We start from the raw sequence: 19538 nt of genomic DNA, 5'->3' as shown, positions 1-19538 counted from the left end.
ACGGATTAAGGCCTTCTCAGAGGGCTAGACAAAAAGAAAGGCTTGTCACACATTTACATGCATTATCTCATTTAATCCTCACAACAACCCTGTGAGGTAGGTGGTTATTCCCATTTTACAGATAAATCTGTGGCTCAGAGCATTTGAGGGACTTGTCCAAAACTGACAAGCTAGGGCACAGCAGATCTGGAATTAGAACTCATATGTCTCTGACCCAAAAGTCTGCACGTTCAGCTACGAAACTCCATGTAATACGTGAAGGCAGAGTCTTCTCCTTGTTTGAATTATGCTGTGTCTCTTTAAAAGCTTTGAAACTGCAATTGTTCCAATTTCATAAGGGGCCATTTTTTTCTGTAGACATATATTGAAAAGGTGGAGCCTAGGTGGTTCTTTATTAACTGCGGATCCTTCTACAATGTGGGAGAGGAGAATGTAGCAAAGCTTTGCCGTTTTCTTTTAACCTAACAGTGATTAAGAAAGTGGATTATATATTCTGTTGACAACTGTAAAGTCAATTTATCTCAAAACTGCAAAAGCCAACAACTGGTATTTATGATGTAATACACAGGAAACAGACTCTAAAAGGAAGTGACGTGCTCAGGGTTCCCCTGCTACTAAGTGCCAGTATTAGGGTGCAATCCCAGGACTTTAGGGTCTATGTTCTATGTGCCTTTCATAACCCTGTTGAGTGAAAATGAACATGTACTCGTTGTATTTAAAAAATACAAAAGTAGTACATTCTCACTGTAGAAAAATATAAAAGTAGTACATTCTCACTGTAGAAAATCTAAAAAGCATAGAAAAGTATAGAGAAGAAAATAGAAATTACCTATAATCCTATTATTCAGAGATAATCACTGTTAACATTTTGGTTTGGTATTATTTCATTCCCATTTCTTTCCTTTGCATAAGTGTTTTTTAAAAATTTGGATCGTATTTCATTGTTTTTCTCTTTATCTTCCATTTCATCAAAATCATTTCCCCCATGGCATTAAATATTCTTTAAAAATGTTTACAATGGGTGCCAAACCATCATATGGCTAGACCATCATTCATTTAAACCCTGTATGGTTGAAAATCTAGTTTTCTTCCTCCGGTTATATATGATGCTGGCATGAATAGCCCTTCTGTTAATCTTTGTCTACTTCTGATTACTTTCCTTGTATGAATTCTTAGAGAATTAAGGTTGATGATACTGAAAAATTGCTTTTCCAGAAAGTAGCAGTTAGCCCCACTTCCAACAATATATGTCATTTATGACGTTTCTTTCTCCTCATTATGTTTTCTCTGGTGTTGAATAAGCTGTGAGCTATAACGATAGGCTTTCCCACACTCACTACATTTATAGGGTTTCTCCTTTGTGTGGGTTCTTAAATGTAGAATAACTTGAGAAGTCTGCCTGAAGGTTTTTCCACACTCGTTGCATTTATAGGGTTTCTCTCCAGTGTGCACTCTCTGATGATCAATAAGATTTCGATTAGAAGTAAAAGCTTTCCCACACTCATTACATTTGTAAGGTTTCTCTCTACGATGAAGTCGCTGATGTTCATTAAGGGTCTTCTTTAAGATGAAAGCTTTCCCACACTCATCACATTCATAAGGCTTCTCCCCAGTGTGAATTCTCTGATGGTCCATAATCTTTGTATTAGAAACACATGTTTTCCCACACTCCTTACATTTGTAAACTTTTTTTCCTTTGTGCATTCTCTGATGTTGAGTAAGATTTGAACTACGGCTAAAGGCTTTCCCGCACTCGATACAAGTGTAGGGCTTCTCACCAGTGTGAACTCTGTGATGTGAAATCAGACCAGAACTCCGACTAAAGGCTTTCCCACACTCCTTACATTCATAAGTTTTCTCCCCACTGTGGATTCCCTGGTGCCGAATGAGGTGTGACTTACCGCTGAAAGATTTCCCACATTCGCTGCACGTGTAAGGCTTCAGTCCAGTGTGGATCCTCCGATGAACAACCAGGTTGGAGCTATGACTGAAGGCTTTTCCACACTCCTTACACTTATAGGGTTTCTCTCCTGTGTGGATTCGTTCATGTACTGTGAGATTTGCACTCTGACTAAAGGCTTTCCCACACTCAGTACACACATACTGTCTCTTTTCAGCCTGACTTCTCTCATTTATTGTAGGGTCGTCTTTTTCAGATTCTTGGTCACTCACTTCTGTGAATGTTTTATTATCCTTAACTGTCTTCTGTTTGAAGTTTCTTGTCTTTCTCCTCATTTTCTCTTGCTTGAAGCATCCCAGTGGCCCCTTGAGTCTTCCCTTTCCCTTCAGAGGAGCCTTCTAAACATTGACTTCCTTGGCAACACCTCTGCGGAGTTCTCTTGAAAGTATGAGATTCAGATTTTTCGGGAATGATGTTTTGGAATCAATACTTCCTCAATCCCCGTTTCACCATCTGACAGAAGAAAGAAAAGTTGCACATGTCACCTGCTCTCTATACTAGAGGAAGGAGAATTATCCAAGGATAACAAGATGTGGCAGAACACAAGGTCCCTCATGGAAAAGTAAGTGTTCAAAGGCAGGGGGACCTGATCAAAAAGATGAGAAAAATGAGGATAGACATAGAGGCCAATGGAAAGGCTTATGGAAAGCCAGGGGCTGACAGGAGCCCAACATGTCCAGCATCAGAATGAACGATGAGTAGTATAAAACCCATCCTGGTTTCTTCCTATCTCATGCTCTACTTCCAGAATTGGAGCCATCTAACTCCTAATCTGATCCCTAGAAAAAATGCACTGAAAGATCCTTCGTTCAGTAGTTTAAGTGACTAATCTTCAGATCAGTTTGGCATTTAGTTCATGCTGACCTATTCCCCTAGTACCAGTGATATAGTGGCTGGAACAAAATAGGTGCTCAAAAATTGTTTTATAGAATAGTAACTCGGATTTTGTCTTAAGGTATGACTAAGATTTCATCTTTTGCTTTGGTCTAGGTACTACATCCCTCTTCTTAAACTTTGTTGTGATAGGGGTAACACAATTCTTCCAATACTGGAGAGTAGTCACATCATAGCCTACTCTGTAGGGGCTGGTCTGTAGCTGGATCCAGCCATATGTGCTAGTTCAGTCTGTCTGCTTTTCACCAAGCAGTCTATTGGGTGAACCTGAGAGGTTGAACTGGGAAACAGGGTTAATTAAAGCATGGCAGGGGAAACTCTAATAGGACCTTGCATGGTACAGTGGTAAAGTGTCTAAAGATGGCAATAGGGTGAGAGTAGAGGGCAGCACAACCAAGAGGGGCCGATACATGAAACCAATGTCAGGGAAGAGCAGGAATTTCCCAACTGGTTTGACGTAAAACTCTGGACATATAGATATCCGTAGCAGACCTCAATCTAGAGGGGATTGAGTCATGAAAGAAAACTGAAAGATGACTCCATGATACTAACGCATGACTAATTTTCCTTTTACTATGTTCCTTTTCAGACTTGTCCATATTCATAATTATATAGTTGTAAATATACAGTAGATATAATTTTGCATCCTACTTCTTCTACTTAATTTTTATAAGTATTTTTCCATATTGCTATTAACTCTTCATATGATCATTTTCTGACTGTATAATTCACCACCAATTAAACTCCTTACACTTTACCTACAATTTTGCTAGTGTCAGACATTTCTGTTGTTCCCTGAGGTTTAACCACTATTAATAACACTATCATGATCACTCTATACATATAAAGTTTTCTTCTCATTGAAATATATTCTTAGGATAAAAGTTCCACAAGTGAGTTATTGGGTCAGAAGGAATGACGTTGTTTTGTAGTACTACCTACTGCTTTCCAAAAATTTTGACCAGTTTTCATTATCCCATAGCTTTCTGATAAACTGAGTCACGCTCTCTGAAGGAGGGACGTATCCAATGGTGAGTGCTCAAGGCCAGCAAGAAGAGAACTGTGGAGGTTAGAGTTCACATCTCAGAAGGGTGGGTGCCACCGATATGATACACAGGCACATATACACAGACTCATGCCCAAGATATGGAGGGCAGGCAGAGAAAATGGTGGGGGAGGAGGGGTTCTTGGCAGGAGCCTGAGCACACTCACATCCAGCTGCTGTTACCCTCCTAATCAAACAGGAGTTAGCAGGTGGAGGAAACTCAGTGAGAAGCCAGGGGAACTGCAGAGCAGAGTGGGACAGCAAGTGAAGCCGCCTCCAGAGTTCTGAGAAAGTTGATGGTTCTTTCTCAGCTTCTTTTCCATTTTTAATCTTCTCTGAAACTTTCTTTTCTTCATACATTTCTTAAACTAGTAATTATTGAACACTCTACCCTGTACATATCTCTGTCCTGGGTCTCGCGCAGGGAAATTTTTAAAAAGCATTGTTGCAGAAAGTGAAACCATTTGTGGTATGAATGAATGGATGGATGACTAGGTGGATAAGTTTATGGATGTGCTGTTATGAAAGCCTCCCATTTTGCTGGCAAATTGTCCTCTGCTAACTTGTGTTATTGTTTAATTCTTCTTCTTTCTACAGTATTACTTATGAAAACTCAGGAAATGACTTTAGAGGAACAGATTCCCATAATTACTAGAACAAAGTATGTTAAGAGATTCAGAATGAGACAGTGCCCTGAAGCCAGCCCCCAGATGTCTCATTTCTAGGCATGGCTGATCCAATGCTCCCCAGTTAGCTACTGCAGTAACTATTATATCCTTAAAGGCTATTATGGAAAGATCAGTCTTGCAGCCTTCCAAAAAGAGGTGTTCAGGAAAAACACTAATAACCAGGTATTTACATGACTCCGTCTGTCACAAGCAATAAATACCATTATTGAATGCAAAAAAAAAAAAAGTTCTGTTACACACTGTGTCCCTCCAAAATTCGTATGTTGAACCCCAAGCCCCCACTGTGACTATATTTGGAGATGTGAGTTCTAAGCAGGTAATTAAGGCTAAATGAGGTTATAAGGGTGGACCCTGACCCAATAGGATTAGTGTGTCCATATAGGAAGACATACCAGAGAGTTAGCTTTCAACTTGCACTCCTGCCCCCTTCCCACCACATACACAAACCGAGGAAAACCATGTGAGCACACAGCAAGAAGGTGGCTATCTACAAGCCAGGAATAGAGTCCTCACCAGAAACTGAATCAGCCAGTCACCCTGATTTTGGACTTCTAGTCTCCATAACTGTGAGAAAATAAATGTCTGTTGTTTAAGCCACCCAGTCTGTAGAATTTTGTTATGGAGGCCCAAGGAGACTAATATAAACGTGAAATACCATACCTACTTTTAAGGAACTTACAATGGAGTGATGACAATACACTAAGAGAGTAAATTACAAATTTACAAAGTACCCAATCAGGGGATGAAGGGGGCTAGGAGAGGGAGTGAGTACTGGGGCTTGAGACGCTTGTGGAAAGGTGCTTAAAAAAGGCAGAACTTTGGCTGAACCTGAGGATAAGCAAAAACTGTTTTCTCAAAAGGATGTTAGCACAGGGTTGATGTACTCAGAAATAAGTGGGGGAGGGCTTCCCTGGTGGCGCAGTGGTTGAGAATCTGCCTGCCAATGCAGGGGACGCGGGTTCGAGCCCTGGTCTGGGAAGATCCCACGTGCCGCGGAGCGGCTAGGCCCATGAGCCACAATTACTGAGCCTGCGCGTCTGGAGCCTGTGCTCCGCAACAAGCGAGGCCATGATAATGAGAGGCCCGCGCACCGCGATGAAGAGTGGCCCCCACTTGCCACAACTAGAGAAAGCCCTCGCACAGAAACGAAGACCCAACACAGCCATAAATAAATATAAATAAATAAATAAATAAGTAACCGCCCCCCCCAAAAAGAGTCTCCCATTTAAAAAAAAAAAAAAATAAGTGGGAGGTTACACTATCACATAGCTTTATGAGGGCAGGGATTTTTGTCCATTTTGTTCATTATTGTATTCCTAGCAAAGTTCCAGGCACATACCAAGCACTCAAAAAAATTTTTTTTGTTGTTTCATGAACAAATGAGGAAATGAAACAATCGAGTTGTGTGAAGTGATACCAGCCAGAACACTGAAATCACGGGGCAAAAAATATGGATATAATCTGCTGGTCAACAGGAAACAAGTTCTAAATGGAAGAGTGAAATCTACCCTTAATTTCCTCTGTTTTCTATATTCGTTTTTTGTTTTTGTTTTTTTTGGCTGCGCCATGGTGCAGCTTGCAGGATCCTAGTTCCCTGACCAGGGATCTTACCTGTGCCCCCTGCAGTGGAAGCTTGGAGCCCTAACCACTGGATCACGAGGGAATTCCCTCTATTTTCCATATTCTTTTTCCTACCTTGCTATTCTCTTTTCTTGTTACTTTCCTTCTCATTCTCACTTGTCAAGAACAAAGTTTTTCAAGCATTACCATTCATTTCCCCTAGTCCCAAACTTCCCTCCACCCCCAGCACATTCATGTTTCTCTGCGCTTCATGAAGTGGAAAACAGGAAAGAGGAAGCTGGGGTATCCCATGAGGAGTAAACTGAGGAAAATAAAAAGAAAGAATCCAAGAGCTGTCACCTAGGAGTAGGGTGATCATATACCCTGGTTTTCCCAGAATAGTCCTGGTTTATACCTGCTATTCCAGCATCATTATTCTTTATTTTTTTATTAAAAAAATTTTTTTCCAGCATCATTATTAATAGTGCCCCCCTTAATTCACAAAAGCATCCCAGTTTGGACAATAAATTTTGTATCACCCTACCCAAAAGTGAAATTAGGAAAAGAATGCTTTCAGAAGATTAGCCCAGATGGATTAGAGTTGAAAAAAAGAATGGAGGAAGGGAAATGAGCTGGGAGAGAAGTTTAGGAATGCAGTATGGGTGACCATTAGAGGGCCTGCCACTTTCTAGGTGCTGAATAAATATTTGCTGAATGAATAAACAAATGTATGAGATAGTGAGACCCTAGTCCAGAATAACAACAGGATAGAAAGCAAGTCCAGCTATTTCCAGGAAAGCATATGCATATATCAGACTGGATATAGAGGATGACTAAAGGAAAGAATTCTAGGCCATCAGATCCAGGTCTAAATATTGAGAATGGTACTATCACTAAGAAAGATGGGGATGTGGGAAAACACTTTAGACAAGAGGAAGAAGAATATGTCAGGAATACTAATTTGGGAATAAGACATAGGGGACAGATGAAGTCATGAAAATGTATAAGCTTGCTGAAATAGAGATTTTGGTTAAAGGGCAGGCAGAGAGAAAGAGAAATGCAGGACGTGCTGTAAGGATGCTCAGGGTGGTTCTGGAGGACCTGAGGAGGAAGCAAGACTTGTCAGGAGAGCAGGGAGGGATAGTTTGAAGAGAGTTTGACCAAACGGAAACCTAACTATTTGCCCTCTGCCCAAATGGATGGGAAATTCCCTCAGAAATTCTGGAAGAATTCCCAGGCAGTAGGGAGGTGGGGTCTTAGCCAAAGAAGTAGGAGGAGGGACAGATGAGGCCATAAGGATAGCAAGTCACTAGGGGTATTCAGGCAACTGGGCACAAAATTACAATCTCAGACAACCAGAAAATGGAAGAGGACCAATGAGGCCCCACAGGTCTCTGACCCACAAATCCCTGAGACTGATGGATGAGTGTCCTGATCTCAGGAGCACCATTCATTTCAGGCTGTGAGGAACCCACAAAGGGCAGAGTTCTATTCTGAGAGAGAGAGACAGAGGTTTTACCTAGAGACATTGTATTCCTTTAATTCACCAGCATCACCAGCCTTTCAGGTCCCTCTGGGCAGTGGTCACATGGTCTTTGGTTACTGTTTAGCTGCAGTGGAGTGATGAATAAGAGGCAATACCTGAAAATAAATTCCAGAGAAACAGATGAGTGAAGTGTAAAAATTTAAAGGAAAAAAATAAAAGAACTATTAGAAATTATCTTGATCTCAGGGAAAGGCCTAGGCCTTAAGCATAAAGCAAAAGCTGACACCATAACAGAAAAGCTGATAGATTTGACCATATAAAAATTTCTTCACTTAAAACATAAAAAATCTGTAATATAAAAGAGTTGCCTTATACCATAATTCCTTCTGCGTATGTCTGTGCCCCTCCTCACATGTATACTTTAAGCTCTAAGCCCCCAGAGAACAGGGCCCATGATATTTGTATATGGATCCCACACAGTGCCTGGCACATAGGGCTCAATAAATGTTTGATTTGAAACGTTAAGTAAGTTCAGGATTCTATCTAATTCTATCTGGGTGTAGGGATGGTGAGAAGTGCATCCTCCACACATGACCACCCTCATCCCTCCTCTCCACCTGTTTATCTCTTTGGTGCTTCATATTGTTGAAACACCATGACAATACTGACATTCTTGGCAGTTCTGTCTCAACAGGGCCATCCAAGGGCTTAAATTCCCTAAGAGACTCACCTAGTCTAACTGCTCAGAGATTCTCAGAATGTCAGAGTTAGGAGGAAACTCCTAGACCACCTCGTCTCATATTAAAAATTTGAGCTGGGGAAACTGGAACTTAGAGGAGAGCTGGGACTCAAGCCAAAGTCTCCTGACACCCAAAATTGAGTTCCACTACATCACCCTTCCTCACCAAAACTCTACCCCTCAGGGTACAGAGGTCCTCCTCCCACTTCTCTGTTTCTCTCGAGAAATGTTCCCTTTCAGACCTGGTTCCCATACTCTCTAGCAGGCAGGATTCCTGTCCCCAGACTAACTAATTTCACAATAAAGATCTCACCTGCCAAAGAGAAGGGAATGGCTCACTTTCACGCCTGTGCACAGTAGCCTCACTCCAAAGGATCTGCCCAGCACAGATCTTGCCTCATCTCTTCCTTCGGTTTGGTGAAAAAGTTCCTAGTGGGGTCTTGGATCACTGTAAACACATAGAAATGACTTGAGTTCTCTGAGAGCTCAACTGCAAGTGGACACTCAGGGCAATGTCCCATCCCTGGGTCACTTCCCTTTCTATTGAACTGAGAGCAATAAGGATAATCATTCCCATTTTAAAGATGAAGAAATGAAGCTCCCAGAGATGGAATGACTTGCTGAAGGTCATATGGGTAGTAAGAGATAAGCCTTCTGAGTCGGAAGGAAATCCTCATTCCATCACACCACGGTCGCTCCTTTTCACCTGTTCTGTTGATATCTAAGTCTCCACATTCTCCTCTAACTGAAAAATGCATTCCAAGTGAGAAGTTCTCTGCAATCCAGCTTTCCAACAAAAGTTTGCAGAAAAGGGATGAGGGAAACTCTGCTGAGTCAAATGTCTTTAAAGACAGGAAGAAATAAGGCTTTACAGGGATGCTAGAAGGAGAATTTTTTTATGATTACCCATCTCTCAGGATCACTAGGCCTCAAAATCGGTTTTGTGTTTCCCCCTTCAGATTCCCAGACCCCGCGTCTAACCCTTCAAGCTTGTTCCATTTCTTCCCTACCAGAATATAGCTCTGCCTTGTACACAACTGTAATCCCTGGATCTAATACACTACAAGTTGGTGCTAAGTATCTGTTGAATGAATGAATGAGTAACCTTCGGCAAGGCTCTGCCCTCCTCTCTGGGTCGGCTTCCTCACTGAGAACACAGCAGGGATTGGATTAGTGATCTCAGCCAAATACTTAGGTGTTGCGGAGCCCTTTGAGAGCCTGGGCGGGACGTGGACCGCTTTTACCAGGGAGGCCCCATGGCTAGCAACGAGGATGATACAGTTCTGTCACCACTGTCAGCTGGTCCGAGTGAGCAGCTACGCGGAGCAGGAGACGAGACCCAAGACAAAGGGGCAGCGCAGAGCATGGGGAGCGCGGCCCACGACGACACCTTGACCTGCCGCGCCCCCGTCTCCGCAGCGGGCAGCGGTGAAGGAGGCCTGGCCCCCGGCCTATGTGCCCCACCCGCTCCCAGAACCGGCCCGAAGCCCCACACCAAGCTGCCACATACCCCGCACAGAACGCGCCCGAACCACATCTTGGAACAAAGCGGAGAAGGAACTACGTCACCGACTCCCCACTAACTCCCACCCTAACCCTCCGGTCTTTCTAGGCATCGGGAGGTTTCTGCATCTCTGTGCCCCCTTCGCAAGCCCGCGGGTCAGGGGACGCCCTGGCCCCGCCTCCCGCCCAGTTTTACCCTACCATTGGCTGAGAGGGCGAAAGGGCGTGGAGAGTTCAGCCAATAGGCGGAGAGCCCTGGACGGGGTGGAGCCTGGGTAAAGGACTTGGTTAGGGCGGGAAGAGGGACCAATCAACTGGGCGGCCAGACTACCTTCCTCGAACTGAAACTCTCTGAAGTCACACCCCCAGCTCAGGCTGCTGAGCCGAAAAGTCATCCTTTCACACATCCTTCTCCTTTCAGCCTCAAAGTCAGGATCGGCTACCATTTATCGGCAGCATATAAAAATACGTGTCGAGTGCCTACTATGTCATTGTTCTAGGCTCTGCAGATACAGTAGTGAAGACAAAGAACTTACTGCCCCATGAAGCTTACCTTCAAGTCAGGGAGACAATGGATAAATAAATACCTAGAATGTAGTAATGCCTAAGGGGAGAGAGAGAGGGAGAGAGGAAGAGAGGGAGGTAGAGAGAGAGAGAGAGAGAAGGGGGTAGGTGGTGGTGGGGTTATTTTATAGATGACAGGGAAGGCAGAGACAGGAAGTGAGCAATTTAGGCATGTGGGCAGCTGGTGGAGTATTCCTGATAGATGGAACATCAGGAAGCAAAGGCCTTAAACCAGAAGGAAGGGGGCGCATGTTTTGGTCCATAAGGGATTTGGATATGTCCCAAATAACACTGGAGGGTTTTGGGACTGAGAAGTGACATGATCTTACCTTTTTTTTTTTTTTCCTGCCACATGTTCAAAGGTTTATTAGCTATCAGATACGAATGGAGCCAAGAAACTTGTTTTTCTATAAATTCTAATTTCTTGCTTTCAGTCCTTAGCCATTTTGACATAAACCTTGCATAAAAGTTTCACTCCATGACATAACGTTTTAAAAATTTGCTCTGGCTGCTCTGCTGAGAACAGTCTGAAGGTGGGCAAGAGTAGAAGCAGAGAGATTAAGAAGCTACTGCACTATTCCAGATGAGAAATGATGGTGGCTTGGACTAGCTTAGAGGTGATTTAGGTGATGAGAAATGGTCTACATATATTTTGAAGGCATGTCCAGCATGATTTGCTAATGAATTGGATGTTGATTAAGGATGACTCCATGGTTATTGATTTGAGCAACTAAAATAAGACTGCCTTTTGGAAATAGGGTAGACTGAAAGAGGAACAGGTTTAGGGAGAGGGATCAATAGTTTTGTTATGGATGTGTTAAGTTAAAGATGCCAATTAGACATCCAAGAGTAAATGTCAAACAGGCAATTGGGATAGGAGTCAGGAGTTCAGTGAAGAAATCACAACTAGAGATGTAAATTTAGGTGTCGCTATATAGGGCAGGATGGAACAATCTAGGGAGTGACTATAGACAAAGAAGTCATCTGAGCAATAAGCTTTGAAGCTCGTTAACCAATAGATGTGTGTTGAATACTTAAAGCATACCAGGAGCGTTCTTATCCATCAATTCTTATAGGTGGCACAACATTTTCTAAAGAAGATTGAGGCACAGAGATTCAGAGAAATGATAAGACTTGCACAAGTTCATACCCCCAGTTGATGCTGGAAGTAGAACTCAGGAGCACAACACTATTGCCACTACATCAGGAAACACTTAAGAAGAATATTCATGTACATTATGACCGTAATGATCAACTTGGTCTTGCTTTTCACCTATTCTTTTATTTGGCAGAGGAGTTGTCAATTCTGATTAAAACTCTTAACTCCACCTCTGGTCCCGGGGGTAACAATATTTCATTAATATTCCAGCCCCAGCTGGTCTCTAATTTTAGAGAGCATAATGAGGACACATTAAAAATACAAATTCCAGGCCACCCTATCCAACTTGTTGCCTTTATCCACAAGGATATTTATTTTTTCTGACAAAACCTATTCATTCAGTCCAGGATGATGTCACTGCTCAGAATCAGAGTATTTGTGGGGTTCATAATTGCCTAACTATTCAGCAATTTCAATCTTTATCATGACGTCTGTCAACCAAAGAAATTACAACTCATTTTTGGGTAAATGAAATCAATATCCAGTTATTCAGGTCTTACTTTATTGGTCAAAATGGTGATAACACAATGCTTCCCTCTGGTAATTCACAGTCTCTTTGAGGCTATGACTCTCTGGCTTTAAGAAAAGATGAGGGGGGAGTTTCCTGGTGGCGCAGTGGTTAAGAATCTGTCTGCCAATGCAGGGGACACAGGTTCGAGCCCTGGTCCAGGAAGATCCCACATGCCGCAGAGCAACTAAGCCCATGTGCCACAACTACTGAGCCTGCGCTCTAGAGCCTGTGAGCCACAACTACTAAGCGTGCGTGCCACAACTACTGAAGCCCGTGCACCTAGAGCCCTTGCTCTGCAACAAGAGAAGCCACTGCAATGAGAAGCCCGTGCACCGCAATTAAGAGTAGCACCCACTCGCTGCAACTAGAGGAAGCCTGTGCGCAGCAACGAAGACCCAATGCAGCCATAAATAAATAAATAATAAATTCATTAAAAAAAAATAAAGAAAGAAAAATCAGGGACTTCCCTGGTGGTCCAGTGGTTAAGAATCTGCCTTCCAATGCAGGTGACTTGGGTTCAATCCCTGGTCAGGGAACCAAGATCCCACATTCTGCAGGGCAACTAAGCCAGTGCGCCACAACTACTGAGCTCGCAGGCCACAACTAGAGAGAAGCCCATGCACCACAGCAGAGGATCCCACATGCCGCAAGGAAGATCCCACGTGTGGCAACCAAGACCTGATGCAGCCAAAAATAAAACAAACAAATAAATAAAATTTTTTTTAAAAGATCAAAGGATACTTCAAAAGTATAAAAATGAATGGGACGTTACTGCCATACACACACACACACACACACACACACACACAGCTTTCATGGGCATTAAATAATTTAAGCCTCAGAGTAATTTTATGGCTCAATGCTGTCCTTATTTTTATTTATTTTTACTTTTAGTTTTTTTGGCCACGCCATGCAGCTTGTGGGATCTTGGTTCCCAGACCAGGGATTGAACCTGGGCCCTCAGCAGTGAGAGTGTGGAGTCCTAACCACTGGACCGCCAGGGAATTCCAATGCTATCCTTATTTTTAGGTAAGGAAACTAAAGCCTGGATATGTCAAATGATTTGCTTATGGTTGCACAGCTAGTAGTGGACAATTTGAAACTTGGACTGGGTTTTCTGACAGTAGATCCTGTGTTTTTTGTCTACTGCCACACTGCCTCAAACTATAGATTGCATTTCTTCTAAAAGGTGTTGAGTTATAACAAGCTGTCCATAATCCCTTTTTACCTTTTTCAAACTTTATTTTGAAACTTTCAAACATGCATATACCCTCTAGCTAGATTCAATAATTATTTTACCATATTCGCTTTTTCTCTCCACACACACATACACATTTTATTTGTTGTTATTTTTAGCCATTTGAAAATATGTTGAAGAGATCATGAGCCTCCAACCCTAAACACTGCAGCATGCATCTCCTAAGAATAAGGACATTCTTCTACAGAAGCAAAATATAACTGTCAGATTTAAGAAATCTAAACAATTGCATATTATCATCAAATGGGCCTACTATTAAATATTACATCCATTCCATATTTAATGTCTCCATTGATCCCCAAATATCTGCTACAGCTTTTTAAAAAAATTCAAAGTTCACTCACTGCATTTGATGGTTGTGTTTCTGAAGAGTCTCTCTTAATCTACAACAGCCGAGCAACTTTTTTCATTTCACTGACTTTTCAAAGAGTCTAGGTCAATTGTCTTATAGAGTGTCTCACATTGTACAAATCAAAAATCAGTGAATCTGACTTATTTTCTCATCATATCCCCCTATATTTCCTGTAAATTGGAAGGTAGGAAAAGAGGCCTGATTAGATTCAAGTTAAATCTTTGCTTCACTGGTGGTGTTAGAACTTATGCATTACATGCCATCCTTAATTTCTTTTTCTTCTTGTTTTGTATTTTGTGTGTACATTAAAATTTCTCCATAATAAAAAGTAAAAACAAAACATTAAGGCTGGCAGTGGGGGGAATTAGGGGGAGGGATAGGTAAAAGGTATGGACTCTCTTTTTGAGGTGATGAAAATGTTCTAAAACTGCCTGTGGGGATGGTTGCACATGCATGTGAATATACCAAAAATCATTGAACTGTACATTTTATAAGAATGAAGTATATGGTATGTGAATTATATTTCAATAAAAATGTTAAAAACAAAAGTCAGGAACTCACCTCAGATAACCATTTGTGTGCCTGCCATAGTGCTGAAATGTCCAGGTTTCAATAGAGAGTAAAATACAGATTGAGGAGCCATTTGGAAGACAACCCAGGAGGCAGTGGCCACAGTGTTCAACCTAGGGGGAAATGTGTTCACTTAAGAATAAGGCCAACTCCCCACATTAGCAGGTCAATCCAGACTTGCCCTTCAGTTAAACTGATATCATGGGCTACATTTTGTCCCCCGCAAATTCGTATGTTGAAGTCCTAAATCTCAGGACCTCACAATGTGATTATATTCAGGGATAGAGCCTTTAAAGTGGTAATAAAGGGTAAATGAGATCATTAGGGTACATCCTAGTTCAATACCACTGTATAAGAAGAGGAAATTAGGACATAAACTAACAGAGGGAAGACCATGTAAAGATAGAAGGAGAAGATGCCCATCTACAAGCCCAGGAAAGAGGTTTCAGAAGAAATCAACCCCACTGACACCTTGATCTCAAACTTTCAGCTCCAAAACTGTGAGAAAATAAATTTCTGTTGGTTAAGCTACCCAGTCTGTGGAACTTCGTTATGGCAGCCCAAGCAGACTAACACACCCAACTTCCTTGAGAAGCAACATACTTCCTTGAGAAGCAACCAACTCGTGATTCCCCCAAGAAGAGGAAAAGGGATGTTCCAGAACCTGGAGATGCAGAGCAGGTGGCATGTCAGAAGATGGCTTTACCCTTGATATTAATTATGGGCCAAGACATTATAGCTTCTTGTTTTGGTGAGGGCAGGTAGAGCACAGCTTTAGCTCTGCCTCAATGCAAGATATTCCTGACTCTTATTGGAGCATATTGCTCTGGGCAAATCAGAGGCCCCCAACCAGATGTGCAACTTCTCTAGTTCTTGCAGATTTTTGGGAATTGCCCAGCTGTTCCTGATTCTGCAGTTCAAATATCCCACATATCCACTCTCAGTGGAAACCTCAGGGAGCCCCTGAGAAGTGGTGAATTGTCTAGAGTTCTTCTAATGGTTCTCTTTGGAAAATCTTTTAAATAACTCACTATCTCATTATTTCAATGCTGCTCATTAGGACAGATGTTGACAACGGATAGCGTGGTAAGTGCACAGCTTAGCCTGGAGAATACAGTTGCCAGTGGCTTTAATTTTAGCACCATAACAGCTACCATGACCACCTTCTTCATAAATGGCCCCTGTAGTAGGCTGCACATACCTCAAATCCTAAGGGCACCAGTAGTGTGGCTCCCCAGTGAGAGCTTGAGTGTCATCGATTTTTGCTCATTGTTGAGGCAGCCTGACTAGAGGTTTCACTAGTGGCCTTTTTCTGAAATCAGGTCATGCTGATTTGCCAGGGTCCCTACAGGTATGGTGCAATTGCATCATTCTGTTCCCTCCTTCCCTGCGGAGCAACACAGACAGTCTCAGAGAGGGGATATAGCATTTTTCAATCTCACCCAAATGGAAATCAAAGTATAATGTATACAACCTGGTGGATGAGCATGTACCTATGCACCCCGTGGCCCTGAACATGCAGCCGTTGTTACCACTCCTCATTTAATCTTAGAGGAATATATATTGTCCTGTGATTACTCTGTCCTTTCATCTCATTGTACTCAAATCTTGGGTGACTGTTGGCCCTGTCCCTTTCCATCCACAATCCATATGGCAGCAGCTTGGGAAACTTAATATCTTGTAAATGCATCATCCATACACAAGACAATGCAACTGGAAGGGACTTGGGGGAGATGCCTGTTAGATATCATAAAATGCCAACTGTACATACATCTCTAGAAACGTTTAAGTCATTGGACTGCGCCACCTAGGGTGGAAAAACATTATGTTTTCAGTCAGCTGCAAATTCCTAACCAAGAGTCACAGATCAGAAAAGGGGGTGGAACACCAAATATTTCTCTCAAACTGTGTTTTCACGCAAGGTATTCACAGGTCTTGAAAGGGAAAGCGCACCCATCCTACAGGGCATCCACCTGAGCAAAGTACAGGCCGTTGGTCCTGTGCATATATTAGTGGGAGGACTGTCGTGGTTCAGTAAGGAATCAGTCTACAGTGTCCTATCCTGGGTCAAATACCTGTACCACAAGGTACTTGGAGCCAGCTGACATCATAACACCTTCCCATTATCCCCCTTGGGCAAGAGTTTTACAAGGCCCCATCAGGCTAGAACACATCCTAATGTTAGGGATAGGGGGTTTGTTTTTAATTTTCTATAGAGCAAAAGCCACCCTGTGGGTATTCACAATTTGTCCCTAACACCTAGAGTATCCTTTGTAAGACTCCAAGAGGTCGACAACTTCACAGAAATGTCTTCCAGCATGGGACAGTACTCGTCAACTTGTCGGCACCCAAAATGTCTGGACCTTTCCTACTGGTCTTAGAAGCTGAATTACCAGGGTTTGGGATGCAGAATATAGCTGTGGAATATTTTCTTTGTGTGTAACAGGTAAGAGGGTAAGTGTCCAGCTCCTAACACGTTTACCACCATATTTGGTCACCTGAACTATCTCCTGGGTATAAATTTTGTCTGATTTTTTTTTTTTTAATTTTTTGGCTGTGCCGCGCGTCATACAGGATCTTAGTTCCCGGATCAGGGATCGAACCCGTGTCCCCTGCAATGGAGTCCTAACCACTGGAGCACCAGGGAAGTCCCAAACTTTGATTTTTAAAAGTAAATTGGGAGCTCTATCACACTGCTTACTGTAATTCTTTACTTGCATTGTGGATTCATGAATGGAGCAGAAGCCATGTGCTATAACTAAAAGCTTTTCTACACTTATTCCAGGAATAATATTTTTCAAAAACGTGTACAAAATAATAGAAGCTCTGGATGAATGATTTCTTGCCCTCTAAAATCCAAAACAGATTATAACCCAGGTGGGTTTTGCTATGTCAAACAAGAAATAAACTATAACCAAGGCTTTCCCACACACAAATAAGTAGACTTCCTTGTAAGCATAAAGTCTCTGGTGGATGTTTCACACAACTGAATGTTTTCTCACACTTATCTCAGGAATAGTTTCTTTTCTCAGTTTGGAGTTGCCGAGGTAAAATAAAGTCTGAGTTGTGACTGAAGGTTTTTCCACATTCAGTTCTTTTACAACAAAGCTATTTGCAACAGGTAGAGCACATGGAAGGAGCCTCCGCTGTACCCATAAAGTGAAGGCTGAGTGAAAAAGAAAAGAGGGCTCTGGGCGGAAGGTTTGCAACCAGATTAGCAAAATGTCAAGCTGCTCCTTTACTTCTTTACTGCGACACAGCATATTAGTAATATAAATTTATAACTCACCTTCTAGCTCCAAGTCTAAACAGATGATTTTAACAGCATGCAAATAGAATATAAAGCAATTCAAGGAAAACCCACTTTCCCTATCTTGGGGCAAATATTGTTGATTAGTGAGAAAAAGACAAATGAAATATGAGGCTAATAAAAAGTCTCTGCAACTTGAAGCAGTAAAAGGACATATGAAAAAAATATATTCAAGGGACCTCCCTGGTGGTCCAGTGCTTAAGACTTCGCCTTCCAATGCAGGGGGTGTGGGTTCAATCCCTGGTCGGGGAGCTAAGATCCCACATGCCTCTCAGCCAAAAAACCAAAAATCATAAAACTGAAGCAATATTGTAACAGATTCAATAAAGACTTTAAAAATGGTCCACATCAAAAAAAAAACAAAAAACAACAACAACTTAAAAAAACCCCCAAAACTTGGCAATCATGAAAGGAAAAGTGAAAGGAAACCAAAATGTAAAACATTATGGATGGGGCTTCCCTGGTGGCGCAGTGGTTGGGAGTCCGCCTGCCGGTGCAGGGGACACGGGTTCGAGCCCTGGTCCGGGAAGATCCCATATGCCGCTGAGCAACTAAGCCTATGTGCCACAACTACTGAGCCTGCACTCTAGAGCCCACGAGCCACAACTACTGAAGCCTGCAGGCCTACAGCCCGTGCTCCACAACAAGAAAAGCCACTGCAGTGAAAGGCCTGCGTACTGCAGCGAGGAGTGGCCCCTGCTCACTGCAACTAGAGAAAGCCCGCGCACAGCAAGAAAGACCCAATGCAGCCTAAAAAATAAATAACTAAATAAAATCTATAAAAAAAATTGTGGATGAAACACAGCTCTAACTACATATACAAAAGAGAGTAAAAGAATTTACAGAATACTAGGTGCAGCTTTATGCCACTCTTTGACAGTCCAGTAGAAAGGATGATTTCCAGATACAGATCACCAAAATTTACACAGAGGTAGAAACTTAAAGAGGGCAGTAATTGAAGAAATCAAAATGTTGCTAAAGATTTATGCTTCTCAGGGCGGGGCAGGACAAAAAAAAAAAAAAAAAAGACTTGTCCCTCTCAATTCCCTCATCCCCCAAAATGGATCAAGCCCAGTTAATTTTACTGTTCAAAGAATAATTCCCACATTATTCAAACTCTTCCAGAGTAATTAAAGAAAAACAAATACATTTTGCAAGGCAGGCAAAACCTTATTAGTAAATTCAATTTAGTTCTGTACTTAAAACATCATGAACAAATGGATTTTATTCCAGGAGTGCAAGGAAATTTCATTTATCTAGAAACTTGCTCCCCCTAAAATTACAAAAATAAAGGACATTATCTGTAAAATTACACTCGATTTTTTTTTTAAAACGTGGTAGAACTTAAAAACCATCATAACAAAAACTCAAAATACAAAACAATAGTAATTATTATAGGGTATAGTATGTGCCAAGCACTGTTTTAAGTGCCTTACACTTATGAACTAATTTAACCCTCACAGCCCTGAGGTAGCTCCATTTTATACATGGAAGAGCTAGACACAAGGAAACTAAATGACTTACTCAGGATCACACACATAAGAAAGTAAGGAGTCAGGATTTGAACTAGAGTACCAGGCACAAAAATCTATTCTCTTAACTACTGTATTATATTGCTGCTTCTAAGAATAGGAATAGGGACTTCCCTGGAGGTCCAGTGTTTTAGACTCTGAGCTTCAGATGCAGGGGATGTGGGTTTGATCCCTGGTCAGGGAACTAAGATGCCGCATGCTGTGTGGAATGGCCAAAACAAACAAAAAAATAGGAAAAGAAGGAAACTTCCTAAACACAATAGAAAATTTATCAGAAACCAACAATGAAATAACAATAGTGAGACTTCCAAGGGTACATGTAGAAGATATCAATGAGGGCTTTATATGAGATATCCTATGAAGAGATGTCACCTCTATCTTTAGAAGCTTCTAGTCTGGTGGGGGA

The 19538-nt window shown here is 42.0% G+C and overlaps 1 protein-coding gene across 1 annotated transcript; it reads right to left on the bottom strand.

Annotated features, from left to right (window-relative positions):
• Positions 1-52: 52 nt before the first annotated feature.
• ZNF660 (zinc finger protein 660) lies at positions 53-19490 on the bottom strand. The gene is made up of 4 exons (XM_082348746.1): positions 9884-19490; positions 8687-8821; positions 7668-7789; positions 53-2413 (listed from the first exon to the last, which is right to left on the bottom strand). Exon 4 carries the CDS (start codon positions 2233-2235, stop codon positions 1255-1257), a length of 981 nt encoding a protein of 326 aa, XP_082204872.1. The 5' UTR covers positions 2236-2413; positions 7668-7789; positions 8687-8821; positions 9884-19490; the 3' UTR covers positions 53-1254.
• Positions 19491-19538: the final 48 nt, after the last annotated feature.

The sequence above is a fragment of the Balaenoptera borealis genome (genome assembly GCF_965194805.1).
Source record: "Balaenoptera borealis genome assembly, chromosome: 12".
Classification (NCBI taxonomy): Eukaryota; Metazoa; Chordata; class Mammalia; order Artiodactyla; family Balaenopteridae; genus Balaenoptera; species Balaenoptera borealis.
This window is presented reverse-complemented; position numbering and strand designations above follow the sequence as displayed.

Coding starts and splice junctions, on each gene's coding strand:
- ZNF660 (XM_082348746.1), bottom strand. CDS start 2,235: ATGAGGAGAAAGACAAGAAACTTCAAACAGAAGACAGTTAAGGATAAT.